This window comes from Littorina saxatilis, linkage group LG13 (assembly GCF_037325665.1).
Source record: "Littorina saxatilis isolate snail1 linkage group LG13, US_GU_Lsax_2.0, whole genome shotgun sequence".
Taxonomy (NCBI): Eukaryota; Metazoa; Mollusca; class Gastropoda; order Littorinimorpha; family Littorinidae; genus Littorina; species Littorina saxatilis.
The window spans coordinates 42912099-42933257 of record NC_090257.1 but is presented as its reverse complement, the minus strand read 5'-3'; the positions used below and the strand labels follow the sequence as shown (position 1 = coordinate 42933257).

The 21159-nt window shown below is 41.3% G+C and overlaps 2 protein-coding genes and 2 long non-coding RNA genes across 4 annotated transcripts; 3 read left to right on the top strand and 1 right to left on the bottom strand.

Moving 5' to 3' along the window:
• Window positions 1-1893: 1893 nt before the first annotated feature.
• On the bottom strand, window positions 1894-6699 carry LOC138945798 (uncharacterized). Its single transcript, XR_011449119.1, has 3 exons — window positions 6532-6699; window positions 5711-5794; window positions 1894-2949 (listed from the first exon to the last, which is right to left on the bottom strand). It is a non-coding gene; the product is annotated as an uncharacterized lncRNA (long non-coding RNA).
• Window positions 6700-12475: 5776 nt separating this feature from the next.
• On the top strand, window positions 12476-12975 carry LOC138946106 (uncharacterized). Its single transcript, XR_011449203.1, has 2 exons — window positions 12476-12623; window positions 12906-12975. It is a non-coding gene; the product is annotated as an uncharacterized lncRNA (long non-coding RNA).
• A 122-nt stretch (window positions 12976-13097) lies between these two features.
• On the top strand, window positions 13098-17231 carry LOC138945911 (uncharacterized). Its single transcript, XM_070317430.1, has 2 exons — window positions 13098-16879; window positions 17162-17231. The coding sequence occupies exon 1, from the start codon at window positions 13098-13100 to the stop codon at window positions 16425-16427; it is 3330 nt and encodes a 1109-aa protein (XP_070173531.1). The 3' UTR covers window positions 16428-16879; window positions 17162-17231.
• Window positions 17232-19180: 1949 nt separating this feature from the next.
• Window positions 19181-20057, top strand: LOC138945909 (uncharacterized). The gene is made up of 2 exons (XM_070317429.1): window positions 19181-19532; window positions 20044-20057. Exons 1-2 carry the CDS (start codon window positions 19181-19183, stop codon window positions 20055-20057), a joined length of 366 nt encoding a protein of 121 aa, XP_070173530.1.
• Window positions 20058-21159: the final 1102 nt, after the last annotated feature.

Below are 21159 nucleotides of genomic sequence, written 5' to 3'. Positions count from 1 at the left end.
ATTCTTCCCTGCATACCTCATAATTTTGCTTGTTAGCTCTCTGAGCCCGTTTCAGGAACCGTTTTACGACGGCTTTCTTGCGCAGACAATCTTTGTCAAACCATTCGTTTATATCTTTTTTCTTCTTGCCAATCGTCCTAAACATACACGCAGCCGCACAACTACAGTTAGAGAGAGAGAGAGAGAGAGAGAGAGAGAGAGAGAGAGAGAGAGAGAGAGAGAGAGAGAGAGAGAGAGAGAGAGAGAGAGAGAGAGAGAGAGAGAGAGAGAGAGAGGGAGAGCGAGAGAGAGAGAGAGAGAGAGCGAGAGAGAGAGATCGACACACACACACACACACACACACACACACACACACACACACACACACACACACACACTCACACACACACACACACACACACAAACACACACACACGCACGTACGCACACACACACACACACTTAACTTGCTATTGCCGATTTCGCGTAATGGGCAACTTGCCCACTACGCGTAATCGGCTGCCCATTCCGCGTAATCGGCTGCCGAATTCGCGAAATTGGCAAGTTTCAGAGGCGTTTAAGCGATTTCGGCAAAACGCTGCCGATTTCACGTATTGGGCAGCGTTTTGCTGATTACGCGAAATGGGCAAAAATGTTGCCCATTACGCGTAATCGGCAATTACGTGAATTCGGCACGACATATATATATCATCAATTTTATAGTAGGTAACGGTGTAAAATACTTACCATGTTCATGTCCGTTATACGTTTTCAATATTCCATATGTGTCATTTAATTGTGTGTTGCTTGATGCCATGTATGTATGTGTGTGTGTGTGTGTGTGTGTGTACATGACTTTAAATAAGCATGGATGGATGTGTGCACTCGATTGTGTGTGTGAACCATGTATATATTTTCTGTTGTCAATGTTGTCAATTAGATATGTTATACTATGCGTTTGAATCATTAAGTATTTTAGACGTCATACTTTTTTTCGTATCTTCACGATGGCTTTTTACCCGTTTAAATTTTAATGCTTCCAACTTTCAAAGCGCTGCACGGCTGGGAAGAGATGCGCACTTTTATCACTGTTGTTCATGTAGACGTAATCATGGATTCATGCAAACGTCATACCTGCTGTATTTTATTTTGTTTGTTTGTATAGTCGCGTGCGGTCGCGCAGTCTTTTTGGTCAGTTCCGATTACCTCCCATTGATGCGAAAACCTATATGACTGTTTTTTGTTATTTTTCTCTCTGTTAATTCACCAGTGGCTATGTAACATGTGTTATACCTTATAGGTTCCAGCGACTAAATATTTTTCCCCGGTGCAACCATAGACATGTACGTCATCATGATCTCCCCTTAATTTGACCGTTATTTTGGCTGTCTTAGTGAAATGGTAAGATATATCTCTATGTTTTTTACATGTAAGTGTTCGGAAAAAATACAGTTATAGCAGTTATGTACAAAAATAAGCAGCATACACTCTAAACAAAAGTGTTCCACTCCTGAACACCCTTTCTGTAACCACTTCTGAACACCCTTTTAGTAGAACACTTTTGGAACACTTTTGGAACACAAAAAGTGTTCTATACACAAAAAAGTGTTCCAAAAGTGTTCCAAAAGTGTTCCAAAAGTGTTCACATCTGAACACTTTTAAGTGTTCACCCTGCTGTAACCACTTCTGAACACATAAAAGTGTTCAGGTCAACACTTTTAGAACACTTTTGGAACACTTTTGGAACACTTTTGGAACACTTTTAGAACACTTTTAGAACACTTTCAGAACACTTTCAGAACACTTTTAGAACACTTTTAGAACACTTTCAGAACACTTTTGGAACACTTTTGGAACACTTTTAGAACACTTTTGGAACACTTTCATACAATTCAGAAAGACATTAAAATCAAATTTTGTGAGCAAAGAAGCATTTTTAATTGACAAAAAGAAATGTCTGCAGCAGTCGCAGAACAAACGGGTCTGGGGTAGGAATTGTTGAACACATAATATACCGAGCAACAAAATTCGTCATTGTTTGATTGACAAAATCTTCATCAATTATAGAGTTAGAATTATTAAACTACAAAAGTTTAATGAAGGCATGTTTGACCTTGCTTTTGTGTGATTATTTTGATGCTGTGACTGTTTTAACACACGGGACAAGCAGGTTTATCGTAAAACACATAATGCGCGCTCGCAGCACGTGCAAGTAGAGCAGGAGAAATCTGATGTGTGAGATGTGTTCACTAATGCATTAGCAACCAAAAGAGACCATGGCACGCTTGCTGCCAGTCTCACTTTTGAAACAGCCAGGATGCCAAGATTGACACCACCAAAATGCCAGGTCGATTTAAAGCTGGGGGTGATCCAGAAGCGCTGGCATGTGCTTTAAACGTGCATGTGTCAACAGTTTATCACCTTCTGCAATGTTCTGGTGACATTGGAAGCACTGCAGTTATGCAACGCGGTAGATTTTTTCGCATTACCCCAATAAGACAAGATCGCAATTTCCTTCCACAACGTCTTCGACATCGATTCAATTCAGCCCCTGACAATACCAGGAACATTACTGGAAGCAATCAGTGTCCGATCAGTGGCCAGAGAACGCGATGAAGGCTGACTGAGCGAGACCTCCAAAACTTCGTTTTGTCCCGTGTGTTGAAACAATCGCAGCATCAAAATACTCACGCAACAGCTGTGTCAAACATGCCTTCATCAAAATGTTGTGGTTTGATAATTCTAACTCCATAATTGTTCGAGATTTTGTCAATCAAACATTGCAGAATTTTTTCGCGTTTCTTTTGTTGCTCGGTATATGTTGCTATTAAATAATATGAACGGAGCTCTGGTAAACCCCATCTTGAAAGTTCACACACGAAAGTCCAATAACAAAAACACCCTTCAGAGTTGGGAGGATTCCAGGCCCTTGGTCTTTGGTTTAGTTTTCAACTCGCTGTCCGGAACATCCTGTTCGAAATAAAAGTGAGTTTTAGAACATGATGCATTTCCAACTCTTAACAGGTTTGTGTTAAACGTTTGTACTTAATTGATAACACTGAAGTGTAAATCTTAACTAATAGTGGACTTCTTCTTGCTGTCAGCAGATCTCCAACAATCGCAGTTACAGGTAAACTGTTTTTTATTCCAGAACGGGCATAGGTCACATAACAGAGAACAAATACGTCACGTCCAATTCGCTCTCACCTTCCCAACACACACTGACACTTGCATGCACGCACATGCACACACGACTGAATGTAAAAAGTAATCCCTCTTGAAGCAGGAGTCTGACCCTAAGAACAACAAGTCGCGTAAGGCGAAAATACAATATTTAGTCAAGTAGCTGTCGAACTCACAGAATGAAACTGAACGCAACGCAACGCAGCAAGACCGTATACTCGTAGCATCGTCACTCCACCGCCCGTGGCAAAGGCAGTGCCCGTGGAATTGACAAGAAGAGCGGGGTATTCGTTGCGCTAAGAAGGATAGCACGCTTTTCTGTACCTCTCTTCGTTTTAACTTTCTGAGCGTGTTTTTAATTCAAACATATCATATCTATATATTTTTGGAATCAGGAACCGACAAGGAATAAGATGAAAGTGTTTTTGAATTGATTTCGAAAAAAAAAAATTTGATAATAATTTTTATATATTTAATTTTCAGAGCTTGTTTTTAATCCGAATATAACATATTTATATGTTTTTGGAATCAGCAAATGATGGAGAATAAGATAAACGTAAATTTGGATCGTTTTATAAATTTTTATTTTTTTTTACAATTTTCCGATTTTTAATGACCAAAGTCATTAATTAATTTTTAAGCCACCAAGCTGAAATGCAATACCAAACCCCGGGCTTCGTCGAAGATTACTTGACCAAAATTTCAACCAATTTGGTTGAAAAATGAGGGCGTGACAGTGCCGCCTCAACTTTCACGAAAAGCCGGATATGACGTCATCAAAGACATTTATCAAAAAAATGAAAAAAACGTTCGGGGATTTCATACCCAGGAACTCTCATGTCAAATTTCATAAAGATCGGTCCAGTAGTTTAGTCTGAATCGCTCTACACACACACACACACAGACAGACAGACAGACGCACATACACCACGACCCTCGTTTCGATTCCCCCTCGATGTTAAAATATTTAGTCAAAACTTGACTAAATATAAAAAGTAGAATTAAAATAGGTCTTTCGCAAGGATTTCATTGGCGCGTGGCCACTCTGGAAAATGGCACTCTACAAATTGTTTATATTTGGTAAGCAGTAAACCGTACTGCTAATCATGTGGCGAGGCTTTGAGCACGCCCGTTTTCCTTAACTCGTTCTTAACCTATGTGAACCCAGGGAAAACACCTTGTCAACAATCACTGGAAGCCAAAGATCACTGTCGCAATTAATCGTGAACTCCGATGAGTTTTAGTTCAAAGAAAAGGGTGTCATATTGAATGCACCCTCTAGTAATCCGTTTGTAAAGAAACTACCTAAGTTTTGTTGGTTTGATCTAAATAATGAATTATAAGGAAATCATTTATTATGTAATGTATTCTATATTATAGAATGCATTCTATAACGTCCCGAACTGCCTTCTATGATAAAATGCATTCTATTTACACAAAATACCAAAATGCTTTTTATGATAGAATGCGTTCTTTAACGTCCTGAAATGCATTATAATTTATATGCATAATGTCCCGAAACTACAACAGGCCAGCCCCGCAAAGAAAATCAGAACTACACACACACACACACACACACACAGCCACACACACGCACAGACAGAGAGAGAGAGAGAGAGAGAGAGAGAGAGAGAGAGAGAGAGAGAGAGAGAGACAGAGACAGAGACAGAGACAGAGACACAGAGAGAGAGAGACAGAGAGAGAGACAGAGAGAGAGAGAGACAGAGAGAAAGAGAGAGCTGTGTGTGAGAGTGTTTGTAGATCTGCTTTCGAAGCAGGGACCATACCGAGCTGGCCTGTAGAAGTTTTGTGGCGCTTTATGGAATGCATTCTATCATAAGAATGCATTCTATCATAAGAATGCATTGTTGGACGTTATAGAATGCATTCTATAATAGAATACATTTCTGGGCAAATGACAAGTATGATTGAATGCATTCTATATTATACAATGTTTTCTATTTTATAGAATGCATTCTATAAATATAGAATGTGTTCTATGATATGGAATGCATTCTTTAAAATAAAATGCATTCTAATTTCTATCATAATTTTCTAAAATATTTCATTATTTAGATCAAACTAACCAAAACTTACAAACGGATCGCTTTTAACTCACGTGATCTCAAGCTAAACCTACGTGAACCGAAGGTAAACACCTTGTCAGCGACCATTGGAGGCCAGCGATCACTGTCAAAACCAGTCATAAACTCCGATGAGAATATTTTCAAAAGAAAAGGGTGTCATATTGAATGCACCCTGCATACACTGTTAGCGGCAATGGCAGATCCAAGCGGATCAGCAGCGTGTTGTCTGTTGGCCATGCTTTGACTAAAGCTGGCCTCAGTGTTTACGGCACTACTCTACCATAACGAATGGAAATTCTGAGTAGACTTAGTTCAGGAAAACATTTTATCATTGCAGGCCTCAGCACTCACTGAACTTAAAAATATGTATATTTTTTCCACCTTTTAAGGAGAAGACTGCAAAATAAGGCAGCATTCTCAAAATGTAACTGCGCTGTATCCCACAGAAAGCTTAAACTTACATGAAGTGCATCCACAATGTTTCGTCGCATTACTGTTAGCTCCATCTCCAGAAAGTGAACTGCCTCAGCCAAGCAGTATGGTTCCTGCACACACAAGATGCATGTTAAGAAATCAAACACTATTTTACTGAAGTTCCACATCGTAGCAACACTGACAAGTGTTCTCATTCTCATACTTTTGTTTATTGTGAAACTGTGTATCAACATTTAGATTTCTGTCAAATGTGGAAGGAGAGGGGGCTGGCTGTGTGTGTGTGTGTGCTTGCAAGTGTGTGTGTGTGTGTGTGTGTGTGTGTGTGTGTGTGTGTTTGTGTGTGTGTGTGTGTGTGTGTGTGTCTCCACATAAGAGTTTGGCGACTGTCTGGTGTGTTTTGCACGGAGATATTAATTTTGAAACAGAGTATTTCATCAAAAAGTATAATCAATGATTCCGCAACCGCCGGCACAATTGGCCTAGTGGTAAGGCGTCCGCCCGGTGATCGGGAGGTCGTGGCTTCGAACCCCGGCCGGGTCATACCTAAAACTTTAAAATTGGCAATCTAGTGGCTGCTCCGCCTGGCGTCTGGCATTATGGGGTTAGTGCTAGGACTGGTTGGTCCGGTGTCAGAATAATGTGGGTGAGACATGAAGCATGTGCTGCGACTTCTGTCTTGTGTGTGGCGCACGTTAAATTTCAAAGCAGCACCGCCCTGATATGGCCCTTCGTGGTCGGCTGGGCGTTAAGCAAACAAACAAACACAACTTATCAGATCAATTTGAAAGTCAATATTTCTCTGCAAAACTACACACTAGGCCTATATGCAAATGCAGGACATGCGTACCTTGGTAAACACGTCTGGGTTGCCGTCAGTGCCTCCTGTTCATCCTCAGTGCAATTCAGAAGAAATGTGCGCAGGTTACGCCCACATCGATTCGCCACATGGGCACATCAGCTCAAACGGCTTCCCAGTTCCCTGAAAGTGTGATAGATCTGTGAAATCAAATACAACCAAGCATGCATATAATTATTCTAAATTGCGCACACAATCAACCTGGCCACTATTATGATGAATGTTGTTCATTAATGTATGCTGTTTTTAGCCTACCGCTTCACTTTATCTAGCGTGCAGATCGTACATCTATGATCTAACCAAAGGAAGAAGAAGAATCCGAAAATCTGCAAATGTATTGCTCTGACCACAGGCGGAAGGTATCGTTCACTGGACCACCATTATAATTATAAGGAACCCCTGGACATACAAGTATAACAATAACACAAAACCAAGCACATCAACCAGAATAAAAAATCAACATCAAATTGAAATAGAGTTTATTTACCAACGCAGAACTAATGTAAAAGGTCCACTGATAGGAATAACCAAGGTAAAGGGGAACAACTCTTGGTCTGACCACCTATTATCTCCCTGCTGACCCCAAAAAGGACCGAAAAAGAGGGTTCAAAGAACGCTTGAGAACTCTTCTCCTATTGGTCGGAGGGCGAAAAAGTTAACCAATTATTGTAGACGAGATATTCATCTCTGTTAACAGTGACCTCAAAACATCTGGCGATAACTCGTTCTGGGTAAATTTTATTTGTGAAAACTTTCGACATTTTTTTCCCTCAAAAGCAGGAAGTGTTAAGTTTTAAGTTGGGTTTGTTGGTCATCTCCAATGTATTTTCTAATAGAGAAAAATCAGAAAATGGCAGAAATGTGACGTTAGGATATGAAAAAAGTGGTGTTTTCACACAAGGTATCACCAACTTCCGAGTACTGACGGAAACAGCCGAACTCGAATGCAAGTGATTGGTTAAAGTAGGTCACGTGACCTTGGCGTCCTTGACACCCCACACATTGCTACGACTGTGTAGTGTGTAGACGATATTTTTGCAGCCTCAACACTGAACTGAATTGTGAATCCTGAAGTATGTAAACTACCTCTCCTACATATTTATGACAAAGTTCACAAAGTTGATGTGATAACTCGGTCACAGTCATAGATAGAACTGATATTATATTTTGTTTGTTTTTTGTTTGGTTGGCCTTTGCAGTTTGCGGCGAGTTTGCCGCGTTTTGGCTTTGCCTGGAAAAATGCAAGTAATGCCAAGGCTAATGGTGACGTTTGCATAAATCGTAAAGTTTGAAGAGCAAAAACTTAGGCTAAAGTCATTACAATGTATGCATGGTAAGACAAAGGCCAGGAAGAAGATTGCTGAGAAGTGGGACACCACGTGGTAGCAGTGTTGACGTTTGTGAGCATATGTTTTTTTAAACTTATTTAGTAATCATATTCATGTATTTTTAGTGTGAAATAAAAAATTTAGGTGTGTGTACTATGTAAATACATTTTATTTATGAATTAATAGTAATTCTTAATTATTATCAAAATCATAAAGCAATTTCACTGACCTTCACTGAAAACGTTAAAGCATGTGAATAAATAACTTTTATTAAAAGTAATGAAACGTTTATAAAAAAATTCTTTTAACTATGTAACATGCTTTATTTTGTTACATAATTTAAAACAAATATTAATTGCTGCTGCAGATAAAATATTGCTAAATTCATAAATTATGTTATGTAGACATTTGACCAAATGTGTTTTTTTAAGAAACGTCTCTGCATCGAATATTACAAAACAGTATGTTTTTTTCTTTTATATTATTTGTTTGCATGCAAAATATTTTTTTTGGTTTACTGTGTCACATGCTTTATATTGTTACATAATTTCCACAAATATTAAGGGCTGCAGCAGACCAGAATTTGTATTATTACTGTGATTTAGAAATTCGACAACTATCATTTTAAAAAACTCTGGTGTGTGCACGACTATTAGTAAGTAGTCTTTTTTTTGGCTTTTATGTTATTTGTTTGTATGCAAAATCATTGTTCTTGCAGAAATTACCATTTGAAATATTGTTGTCTATGTTTAAGTAATTTTGTCAACTTGGGAAATGATGTGGATTATGGGGTCAGTGTTTTTCTCAAATTTTCGTTTTTCACAATTTTGGTAAAATTTGAAAAAATCATTAAAAATTAAATACATGTCACCTGGTCAATTCAGTGATTGTTTTGCAATATTGAAAGACTGTAGTTTATGGCTGGATACTTACTTTTTATTGAAAATAATATACAAAATTTGGTCGGTTATCCCTACCACTGATCAGCTGAAACCGTTGCGACAGCAAAATTAGAGAAATTGTCTTCAAACGTCCACAGATACAAGTAACAGGAACATGTTACAACAAAAATACGAATGACTAAGCTTAGATGACTTAATACAAAATGTCAGCAAGCAACTTACAGATAACAATCGGAAATCCTGAGCCAAATCAACGCAGCGACAACGCAGACAGGTCCACAGATCTAAAAGTGTCAACGTTCTTTTTTGGTCCAGCTGAAGCATGATGGGACAATTAGTAACATTATTAAATTGAAAAAATAAAAATGCTAATACTTACCGCTTATTAGATGTCTGAGATGAAATAAATGTTTGATGAAAAAATATAAGCACAACACGATTAAAAACAAAAACAAAAAAACGTCCCGCAGCGGTCTAGGGGAGTATAAACATTATATACTCGAAGCGACGCTAGATCCCGACGAGTCTCCGTAGCTCAATCGGTAGAGCGCTGACATGGCAAGGCGAAGATCTCGAGTTCGAATCTGCTCATGGCCCAAATATTTTTAATGTATTATTTTATTCGGATCATGACTAAAAGACGAAGTGGAACACTTGTGGAACACTTGTTGAACACGTGTGTTCACCTGGTGTTCCACTGTGCAAAAAAGTGTTTACCATGTGTTCCAAAAGTGTTCAGGTAGCAGAAGATGCTTCAGGATAACACATTGAGAACACTTTCTGTGTTCCAAAAGTGTAAAAATGTGTTCACCCTAACACTTTAAGTGTTCACCCTAAACACTTTCAGTGTTCTCAAAGTGTTATAAAATTTAGAGTGTATGCTCTTTTCGCCAAAGTAAAGTCCTTTTTTCTTCTGGTTTCTTATATGTGTCACAGCACACCGCAAGCTTTTAGGCGAATAGCAAGTGAGTGGTATATATATATCATCAATTTTATAGTAGGTAACGGTGTAAATTACTTGCCATGTTCATGTCCATTATACGTTTTCCATATTCCATATGTGTCATTTAATTGTGTGTTGCTTGATGCCATGTATGTATGTATGTGTGTGTGTGTGTACATGACTTTAAATAAGCATGGATGGATGTGTGCACTCGATTGTGTGTGTGAACCATGTATATATTTTCTGTTGTCAATGTTGTCAATTAGATATGTTATACTATGCGTTTGAATCATTAAGTATTTTAGACGTCATACTTTTTTTCGTATCTTCACGATGGCTTTTTACCCGTTTAAATTTTAATGCTTCCAACTTTCAAAGCGCTGCACGGCTGGGAAGAGATGCGCACTTTTATCACTGTTGTTCATGTAGACGTAATCATGGATTCATGCAAACGTCATACCTGCTGTATTTTATTTTGTTTGTTTGTATAGTCGCGTGCGGTCGCGCAGTCTTTTTGGTCAGTTCCGATTACCTCCCATTGATGCGAAAACCTATATAAGAAGATAGATAGATCTGTTTATCTGTTAATGGAACTCCAAAATAGTCCATAGATTTGTTTACTTAATTTTTAAAAGATAAGTTCGAAACATTATCACCTGATAAGTCGCCGTATAACCTTATAGGTTCCAGCGACTAAATATTTTCCCCCGGTGCAACCATAGACATGTACGTCATCATGATCTCCCCTTAATTTGACCGTTATTTTGGCTGTCTTAGTGAAATGGTAAGATATATCTCTATGTTTTTTACATGTAAGTGTTCGGAAAAAATACAGTTATAGCAGTTATGTACAAAAATAAGCAGCATATGCTCTTTTCGCCAAAGTAAAGTCCTTTTTTCTTCTGGTTTCTTATATGTGTCACAGCACACTGCAAGCTTTTAGGCGAATAGCAAGTGAGTGGTATATATATATCATCAATTTTATAGTAGGTAACGGTGTAAATTACTTGCCATGTTCATGTCCATTATACGTTTTCCATATTCCATATGTGTCATTTAATTGTGTGTTGCTTGATGCCATGTATGTATGTGTGTGTGTGTGTACATGACTTTAAATAAGCATGGATGTGTGCACTCGATTGTGTGTGTGAACCATGTATATATTTTCTGTTGTCAGTTACATATGTTATACTATGCGTTTGAATCATTAAGTATTTTACACGTCATACTTTTTTTCGTATCTTCACGATGGCTTTTTACCCGTTTAAATTTTAATGCTTCCAACTTTCAAAGCGCTGCACGGCTGGGAAGAGATGCGCACTTTTATCACTGTTGTTCATGTAGACGTAATCATGGATTCATGCAAACGCCATACCTGCTGTATTTTATTTTGTTTGTTTGTATAGTCGCGTGCGGTCGCGCAGTCTTTTTGGTCAGTTCCGATTACCTCCCATTGATGCGAAAACCTATATGACTGTTTTTTGTTATTTTTCTCTCTGTTAATTCACCAGTGGCTATGTAACATGTGTTACAGAATTGCACCGGTGTAAGGGTTAACATTTTATTTTTCACCAAGAGAATATAATTCATTATATGCGGGATAATGTGCGGGGGGGGGGGGGGGGGGGGAGGGGTGCAAACAACATTTTCACAAGCACATAACCAACAAAATGACATCGCATGCGCAGCACACAAAGTGCGTAGCACGGGTACCACTAGTTGATATATAACACTGTAGTGGCTTTTAACAAATTGATATATAACCACTCTGCACAATAAATGTACTGATCTTGTCTTGATGATAAACACATTCTTTCGTGTTTTTAAGATTTGTCTCACATGCTGCCAATTTATTCTTTAGATTCTAAAAGTTAGGCGTGGCGCCATATCGAGACTTTCAATCCGCACCTATATATATACGTCTACACAAAATAAATTATTTGACAAATGCTCGCACTCTATGGAGAGCACCTATAGTGTTCCCTAGCGGTAAGCGTTCAAATGAAATAGTTTTCCGTTTCTCAGTTTACATGGTGATCTCCGTATTGCAACTGTTTACATGGTGATCTCCGTATTGCAACTGTTTACATGGTGATCTCCGTATTACAACTGTTTACATGGTGATCTCCGTATTGCAACTGTTTACATGGTGATCTCCGTATTGCAACTGTTTACATGGTGATCTCCGTATTGCATCTGTTTACATGGTGATCTCCGTATTGCATCTGTTTACATGGTGATCTCCGCATTGCATCTGTTTACATGGTGATCTCCGTATTGCATCTGTTTACATGGTGATCTCCGTATTACATCTGTTTACATGGTGATCTCCGTATTACAACTGTTTACATGGTGATCTCCGTATTACATCTGTTTACATGGTGATCTCCGTATTGCATCTGTTTACATGGTGATCTCCGTATTACAACTGTTTACATGGTGATCTCCGTATTGCATCTGTTTACATGGTGATCTCCGTATTGCAACTGTTTACATGGTGATCTCCGTATTGCATCTGTTTACATGGTGATCTCCGTATTACAACTGTTTACATGGTGATCTCCGTATTACAACTGTTTACATGGTGATCTCCGTATTGCAACTGTTTACATGGTGATCTCCGTATTGCATCTGTTTACATGGTGATCTCCGTATTGCAACTGTTTACATTTAAAGGCCCACTCCGCCTCCCGCAAACCATCAGTTTCCGATGACAGACACCGCAAGGCTTTTAACAAACACCCTTTTGTGTGAACACTGTTCTGTATCCAAGAGTTGTTTTTCCTTGGTTTGTGTTGGGTGACTTCCCTTCCCCCTTTTTGGTTTGGCAGCCGCCATTTGTACTGGTCAGCCAGCACCAGGTCCCGCTTGATTCTGAAACATCTTTAGTTTAATGTACGCTCACATGTTGTAAGTACAGTCATTTTATTTCTAAAGGTTTCTTTGAGGTATATGTTCGATAATTTGTTTGTGTGAGGTGGAGTGGAATGCGTGTCGTTGGTTTTGTTTTGGGGTTCATCGGCACAACGTGCTTTTGCTTTTGTTCAATTTGATTTTACGTACTCCGATATTTGGATGCTTAGTGGGACGGTATCAGTGAAGATTGTTTTAGTGGTGTGTGTGGTTCCGTGGTACGGACTCGTTTGCCAAGTAGTGTTTTGGTCTTATGTTATTATTGTTGTTGTTTTTCAGTTTTTCACCGCAATGACGCATGACGGGAGAAGCAATACTCAAGTCAATTAAAATGGTGACACTATCTGCGCACAGTTTGTTGTTGAGTTTCTGAACGAACGTGGAGGCAGAACAGTGAAAAAAAACATACACAGCTACATACTGAGGATGTTGAAGAATTTTCTGCAGTTGCCCCAACTGTAAGCGGACATCATGTCAGAGGATCATTCGTCAAACAGAAGCCGCACCTCGGCCACAAGCAGCTTTGCAGCGCGTAAGCGTGCCAAGGCAGAGGCCGCACGTGCACGACTCCAATTCGCACGCATAGAATTTGACATTATGAGAGAAAGAGCAAAGAATGAACGCATTAAAAGCGAATGCGACGCACACTTGAAGCTCCTCGAAGAAGAGAAAGAAGCAGCAGCTGCTGAAGCAGAAGCAAACGCTTTAGAAGATGAGAATAGCATTGGCAATCTATCGCATGCAAGAAGTATCTCTCCTACTTTTAAACTGCCTGCTGAGAATGTTGAAGAGAAAACAAGAAAGTATGTGGCTAGCCTCTACAGCCAGCACAACACTGAAGTTGATGTGTCTGATCATCAGAATGCAGCAGCAGGGACTGGCGCGCAGTTTGACTTTACCAAGTTCCTACTGAAGAAGGACCTACTTCTCTCCAGGTTGACAGTCTTCAATGAACAACCTGAGTCCTTTGAAGTTTGGCGCAATAGTTTTTCCAGTGTCATGAAAGACTTGGATCTTACGCCGCAAGAAGAACTGGACTTGCTGGTTAAAAACTTAGGACCTGAGTCAAGCAAGTACGCGTACAGCCTGCGTTCTTCAAATCCTGCGAATCCTCAGCGAGCGCTGCAACTCCTGTGGGAACGTCTGGATGACCGCTACGGTTCGCCGGAACAAGTGGAATCATGCTTGAAGACAAAACTAGAGCGTTTCCCTCAACTGACGTCACTGAACAAAGACAGTAGGAAACTCTACGAACTTTGCGACATTCTTGATGAAATTCAGTGTGCCAAGGAGAATCCTAAGCTGTCATTGCTGTTTGCGCTGTATGATTCTTCAGCAGGGGTGAACTCTATTGTTTGCAAACTACCCCATGCCATCAGGCAGAAGTGGATCACACAGGCCTCCAACTACAAGCAGCAGCATGGAGTTCCTTTCCCTCCCTTCACTTTCCTTGTAGAGTTTCTGAGGAATATGAGCAAAGTGTACAATGACCCAGCTTTTCGCTTTGCTGCTGAGCCTGACAAAAGAGGTCACGATCAACGGGAACGAACACGTCACGATGTTTTCAATCGAAAGTCGACCATTGATGACAATGGAGATAGTGCTGATGAATCATCCGTCAAGTGCCCCATACACAAGACGCAACACTCTCTGACAGAGTGTAAAGCTTTCAGAGCCAAATCTTGGCAGGAGCGAAAGACTTTCCTCAAAGACAATAACATTTGTTACAAGTGCTTGTCGTCAAACACACACATAGCAAGCAAATGCTCAGCCGTCGTCAAGTGTGGCAAATGCGACAAAGGCCATTTGACAGCAATGCACCGTGAGCCTGCGCGACCCCAAGCCCCTTCTTCGGAGTACGGCGGGGAGGGCCAGAGAGAGGAGGTCGTCAAGTCCAAGTGCACACGGCTGTGTGGAGATAACAGTGGCAGCAGGTCCTGTGGCAAGGTTATCTTAGTCCATGTGTTTCCAGAAGGCCAACCAGAGAGAAGCCAGGAAGTTTACGCAATCATCGATGACCAGAGCAATAGGTCACTGGCCGCTCCATCTTTGTTCAACCAGCAACAGGTGTCCTCACAAGAAGTCTTGTACACCTTGTCTTCGTGTGCAGGACAAAGCACCATCAGTGGACGTCGTGCAGACAGATTGTGCGTCCAGTCCCATGACGGAAGAAAGACTATGAGGTTACCTCCTCTGCTTGAATGTGCAAACATCCCAAATGACAGAACAGAAATCCCCACACCAGAAGTAGCTCAGCATCACCCCCATCTCCGAAACATTGCCCACAACATTCCACAGATTCACGGCAGAGCTCCCATTGCCTTGCTTATTGGGCGTGACTTGCCAGAAGCGCATCATGTGACGGAACAAGTGACTGGTCCCCCTATGTCTCCCTTCGCTCAGTGCCTGCCTCTTGGTTGGGTGATAGTCGGAGACGTCTGCTTGAATCGGATGCACAAACCATCATCACCTTCAGCTGTTCGTGTGAACAAAACCTCAGTCACATCTGACCGAGGGACCATCTTCGAGCCGTGCACAAACGACTTCAAGGTCACAGAGGCTGACTGCCTTGGTGATACGGTCTTCCAGAGAACCAAGGAGGATGACAAGATTGGACTGTCTGTCGAGGACAAGCGTTTCCTAGACTTGATGGATCAGCAGTTTCAGAAGAATGACAGTGGTCGATGGTCAGCACCCCTGCCATTCAGATCATCAAGATCCATCCCCATGAACAACCGTTCACACGCAGTCAGTCGTGCCCATGCCCTCGACATGACTCTGAAGAAAGAACACTCCAGTGAAGAAGATGTGAAGAACTTTGTCTCTCGTGACTTCTACATCGACGACGGGGTAACTTCGCTGCCCCAGAAAGAACAAGCTGTCAGTCTCATCAAGCGCACCCAAGCCGATCTGATGGAAAAAGGCAAAATCAGACTTCACAAGTACGCCTCGAATGACCGAGACTTTCTGCAAGACCTGTCTGCTGACGATCTCTGCGCAGAGCTACACTCCGTGGACCTCTCAGATCGTACAGCCCCCCTCCCTGTACACAGCTGTCTAGGTCTACCTTGGAACCTGGACAATGACACCTTTGTGGTCGACCTGCAGTTGGGTAATAGCCTGTTTACTCGCAGAGGCATACTCTCAACCTTGAACAGCATCTACGACCCACTGGGATATCTGGCACCAGCTATTATCGCGGGGAAGATCTTCTTTCGTGAGATTTCTCCTGATGACAAAGTTTGGGACGAGCCCCTGTCCACCTCTTGTCTGCAAGAATGGGAGCAGTGGAAGAGTTCCCTTCAGTCGCTGCAAGGACTCGAGATTCCTCGCCAATACGTCCCGACCTCGCTCACCCAGTGTACAGACATACACTTCCACATTTTCTGTGAAGCCTCAGAAAAGGAAATTGCATCAGTGGCTTATGTGGAAGTTCCCGGCAGTCCCAACTCCCACTCTGGCTTCGTCATGGACGAGGGAGGTCTGCTTCGTGTTGGAGGCAGGCTCTGCAATGCTAAAGAGACCATGGGGCTAGCCAGTGTGCACCCTGTGATACTTCCCAAGAACCACCACGTGTCAACTCTGCTAGTTCGACACTACCACAAGAAAGTGAAGCACAAAGGTCGGCATTTCACGGAAAGAGCACTTCGATCTAACGGCTTCTGGATCATCGGTGCAAAGCGGCTTGTGCAGTCCATAATCCAACAGTGCTTCTTGTGCAAAAGAACATCGAGGAAGGCGATCTTGTTCTTCTCAAGGATGCAGAGACTCACAGAAATTACTGGCCAGTTGGTTTGGTGATTCGCACTTTCCCCAGTGACAGTGACACTTTGGTACGGTCAGCAGAAATTCGTGTGATCAAGAACCAAAAGCCTGTGAACTATACCAGGCCTATCACAGAGCTTGTGCCTTTGTAGGCCCCTCATGAGTTGAACTCAGACAATGCTGTTTTTTCGCGCGGTCTCTTTTAAAGCCTTTTCAAGCTTTATTTTGACTTTAAACTGTGCGTGTGTTGTAGCTTAAAGCTATTCAGTCGTTTTTAAGTTTTGAGTATATTTTGAACTCTAAGAATAGTGATATCAAGAAGATATCAGACGGGGAGTGTTCTGTATCCAAGAGTTGTTTTTCCTTGGTTTGTGTTGGGTGACTTCCCTTCCCCCTTTTTGGTTTAGCAACGCCATTTGTACTGGTCAGCCAGCACCAGGTCCCGCTTGATTCTGAAACATCTTTAGTTTAATGTACGCTCACATGTTGTAAGTACAGTCATTTTATTTCTAAAGGTTTCTTTGAGGTATATGTTCGATAATTTGTTTGTGTGAGGTGGAGTGGAATGCGTGTCGTTGGTTTTGTTTTGGGGTTCATCGGCACAACGTGCTTTTGCTTTTGTTCAATTTGATTTTACGTACTCCGATATTTGGATGCTTAGTGGGACGGTATCAGTGAAGATTGTTTTAGTGGTGTGTGTGGTTCCGTGGTACGGACTCGTTTGCCAAGTAGTGTTTTGGTCTTATGTTATTATTGTTGTTGTTTTTCAGTTTTTCACCGCAATGACGCATGACGGGAGAAGCAATACTCAAGTCAATTAAAATGGTGACACTATCTGCGCACAGTTTGTTGTTGAGTTTCTGAACGAACGTGGAGGCAGAACAAACACCCTACGTGCCAGGTCTAGTTGGAACACAACGCAGGCGATCGTACAAGCCCGAATGCACAAGATGGTCAGCTGAGTATCGTTGCTTTAAACTAGTCTACGCGTCAGCGTTGTTCTCGAGTCATGGGCAGCGATTTTCAACTGACTTGCTTCTTACGATATCATTTACACTTAAGTGTGATCGACAAGTAGAAAAATAAGCTTCTTACAAAAGTAGCTTGAAAGTTGGGAAAAGTTGGTTGTAAGTCTGCCATGTGAACAGCACTTTAATGGTGTTGATAGAGAGGTACCAGTACAATGTGAACAGCACTTTAATGGTGTTGATAGAGAGGTACCAGTATAATGTGAACAGCACTTTAATGGTGTTGATAGAGAGGTACCAGTATAATGTGAACAGCACTTTAATGGTGTTGATAGAGAGGTACCAGTATAATGTGAACAGCACTTTAATGGTGTTGATAGAGAGGTACCAGTATAATGTGAACAGCACTTTAATGGTGTTGATAGAGAGGTACCAGTATAATGTGAACAGCACTTTAATGGTGTTGATAGAGAGGTACCAGTATAATCGGAAAAGTATACAACCGCCTCTTTTTCTCTCGACTCCAGTATAATTATGCGACGACGGGCAAAGCTGTACTATCACTGCCATGAAAAACATATTTATTCTGCACCGAATCACTGATGCGCTAATCTTCCTAAGGCTCCAATATCGAGTCCATACATTCCATTTCCGTCTCCTACTGTTTGTTTTACGTCGTTTCATTTCCCCAGGCATTGCTCAATTCAAGCTCGAGTTCTTGTTGACACGTTCGCTTCAGCACTTGTTGGGGATGAAAAGGGGTGTTGCATTACAAACAATGCGTAATGTCTTGAGTCGCGTTTCATGTGCGATACACCGAGTCGTCTGTCTGAGCCGAGTAATGAATTCCCTAACTATATTGAATGCGAACCGGCGCCATTGTGAAGAGGAAAAGACAACTCTGCTAGGGAGAAGCAAGATTGTGTCTGAGTTACGTTTCCTTTCCAATTGGTTAGACATTTGCAACATAATTACGTCGTTGCTTCCATTGCTATTGTGTCTTCCTGTGCGTTGTTGTTTTTATTTGAAGTGAGGCTCCTTGTTTCTGGAAAAGACTTCTCTCTAGAGCTATATGCTCCTCAAAAAAACCATTTTCTGTCACAGAAAAACAGAAGATACCATCTGACCCTTTTTGAAAATATAGATTGATGGACAGATAGATAGATAGATTTCTTTCTTTATTTGGTGTTTAACGTCGTTTTCAACCACGAAGGTTATATCGCGACGAAGACAGACAGATAGAAAGATAGATAGATAGATAGATAGAAAGATAGATAAGTTTTAGTGTTATACGCTCCTAAAAAAGCCATTTTTGGTTACAAAAACACAGACGATACCATCTGATCCGTACCCGAAAATATAGGTAGATAGATAGATAGATAGATAGAAAGATAGAAAGATAGATAGATAGATAAATAGATAGATAGATAGATAGATAGATAGATAGATAGATAGATAGATAGATAGATAGATAGATAGATAGATAGATAGATAGATAGATACACAGTACTAATATAAACGAACACTAAGACAGACAGACAGACAAACCGACAGACACACAGACAGAGGCAGAGAGAAACAGAGAGAAACAGAGAGAAACATTGTTAGATAGATATAAAGATGTTTACACAGACAGATAACGGAATGCAGAAAGGCAACACAGGACGAGAACTGAAATAAGAACGACACAAAGCAAGAGACGACACAAAGCAAGAGACGACACAAAGCAAGAAGAGACGACACAAAGCAAGAGACGACACAAAGCAAGAGACGACACAAAGCAAGAGACGACACAAAGCAAGAGACGACACAAAGCAAGAGATGACACAAAGCAAGAGACGACACAAAGCAAGAGACGACACAAAGCAAGAAGAGACGACACAAAGCAAGAGACGACACAAAGCAAGAGACGACACAAAGCAAGAGACGACACAAAGCAAGAGACGACACAAAGCAAGAGACGACACAAAGCAAGAGACGACACAAAGCAAGAGACGACACAAAGCAAGAAGAGACGACACAAAGCAAGAGACGACACAAAGCAAGAGACGACACAAAGCAAGAAGAGACGACACAAAGCAAGAGACGACACAAAGCAAGAGACGACACAAAGCAAGAGATGTGAAAGGAAGCAATTCAGTGAACGAGTTGCATGACTCAGACAATTGCTCACGTACCAGTGACCTAATTCAAAACGTTCAGTTACTCTCAAGATACTCAACCATCATTTGCGGAGTAAAAAAAGCAACAACACAACAACCACTCCCCATGCACATTCCTATTCATTCATGCCCATGTAACATACAGTCGAACCTGTCAATAACACCCATCCAAGGGGGCAATTAAAATGGTCTTTATAGACAGGTGGTCACTAAAGAAAAGTGAATGTCAGTCATAACGACCATCCAAGATGCCAACCAAAAGTGGTCTTTATAAACAGTTAGTCGCTATGGAAAGGTGAATAATATAGAAACACATAGAAACAAATTTAGAAACAAAATTGGGTCGTTGTTGTGGGCAGGTGGTCGTTATCAAGACTGGTGATCGCCAGGACAGGTTGGACTGTATTTCAGAATGTGTGTAGGGTGAAGTCTGATTCTTGTCAGTGCAATTCCTATCTAGGTCCTTGCAGGATGAGTATCGCGCCTGATGCTGACTACCTCGAGTCAGAATTGTGCCAACAGGTGCAGAAGTCTGATAGATAGTGATACAGTGTACTGACCCGATCCTTACCCGACACATTGCACTAGCAAGGAGTCTGATAGATAGTGATACAGTGTACTGACCCGATCCTTACCCGACACATTGCACTAGCAAGGTACTGCTTGGCTTCTTTGGAAGAAATGATTTTTCAAATGGAACCTGAAAGCTGTGAAGCGATGTTAAATGGGTTACTTTATTATCCCAATTCGGGACGTGTCCCTCCAGTGGAAAGCTAGCAGCAACAAGAGTCGCGCAAGCCACCTGTACTTATTGCTTAGGGTCTTTAACGTGCCATTGTGGTGACACTGGAGTGGGACATGGATACCGTCTCTGAGTCTGCACACAAAGTTGGCCCTTGTCGGTCCCGGTCTGGATTCTAAACCGTGTCCCAATGATCACAAGCCCAGTGCTCTACCAACTGAGCTACCAGCCCCCCCCCCCCCCCCAACCACCCACCCCCCTCCCCGCGAACAACACACACACACCCGCGGTTAAATTCTCATTGTTGTCGCGGTGGTGGCGATGAGGCGGTGGTGCCGTGGTAGCGGCGGTGGTGGTGTATGGGAGGAGGTAGTTGGCCGGATTTCACATAGTGTGTTCAAAACTCGCGCCTCTTGTACAAAATTGTTTTTCCTGTACCAGCAATTAGTGTTATGGCCAAAACACACCGAGCAGCACGTGGTTGATTGCTTTCGCGTACATAATTCACACTGTTGTTTATGCTCGCTTCAGGCAATCAGTCAAATCTGCTTTGAAAATCAAGCCTGCATTGTCTTGTACTTGCCGAAACAAATTAGTAAAAATCTGACGGCAAGCTCGTGTTTCTGAAGTTTTGCGAAACTTGAACGAGTCAGAAACATCTGATTCTGCTTTTGATGCCATGTCGAAAACAGATGTCAAACATGTTCAGGATGAAATTGCATACTGTTCAACCCTTCCAGGAGAATGTCGTTATTTTTTCCTGTTATTCCACTCACAGACACTGCCATACAAATGTTATATTTTGTCTTGAGCAATTGAATAATATTGATTTGTCCCGACAATGACGCCGTCGGGGAGAACTTTGGAGTTTGGAAATACACCGGAAACAAACAGGA

Coding starts and splice junctions, on each gene's coding strand:
- LOC138945911 (XM_070317430.1), top strand. CDS start 13,098: ATGTCAGAGGATCATTCGTCAAACAGAAGCCGCACCTCGGCCACAAGC.
- LOC138945909 (XM_070317429.1), top strand. CDS start 19,181: ATGACACAAAGCAAGAGACGACACAAAGCAAGAGACGACACAAAGCAA.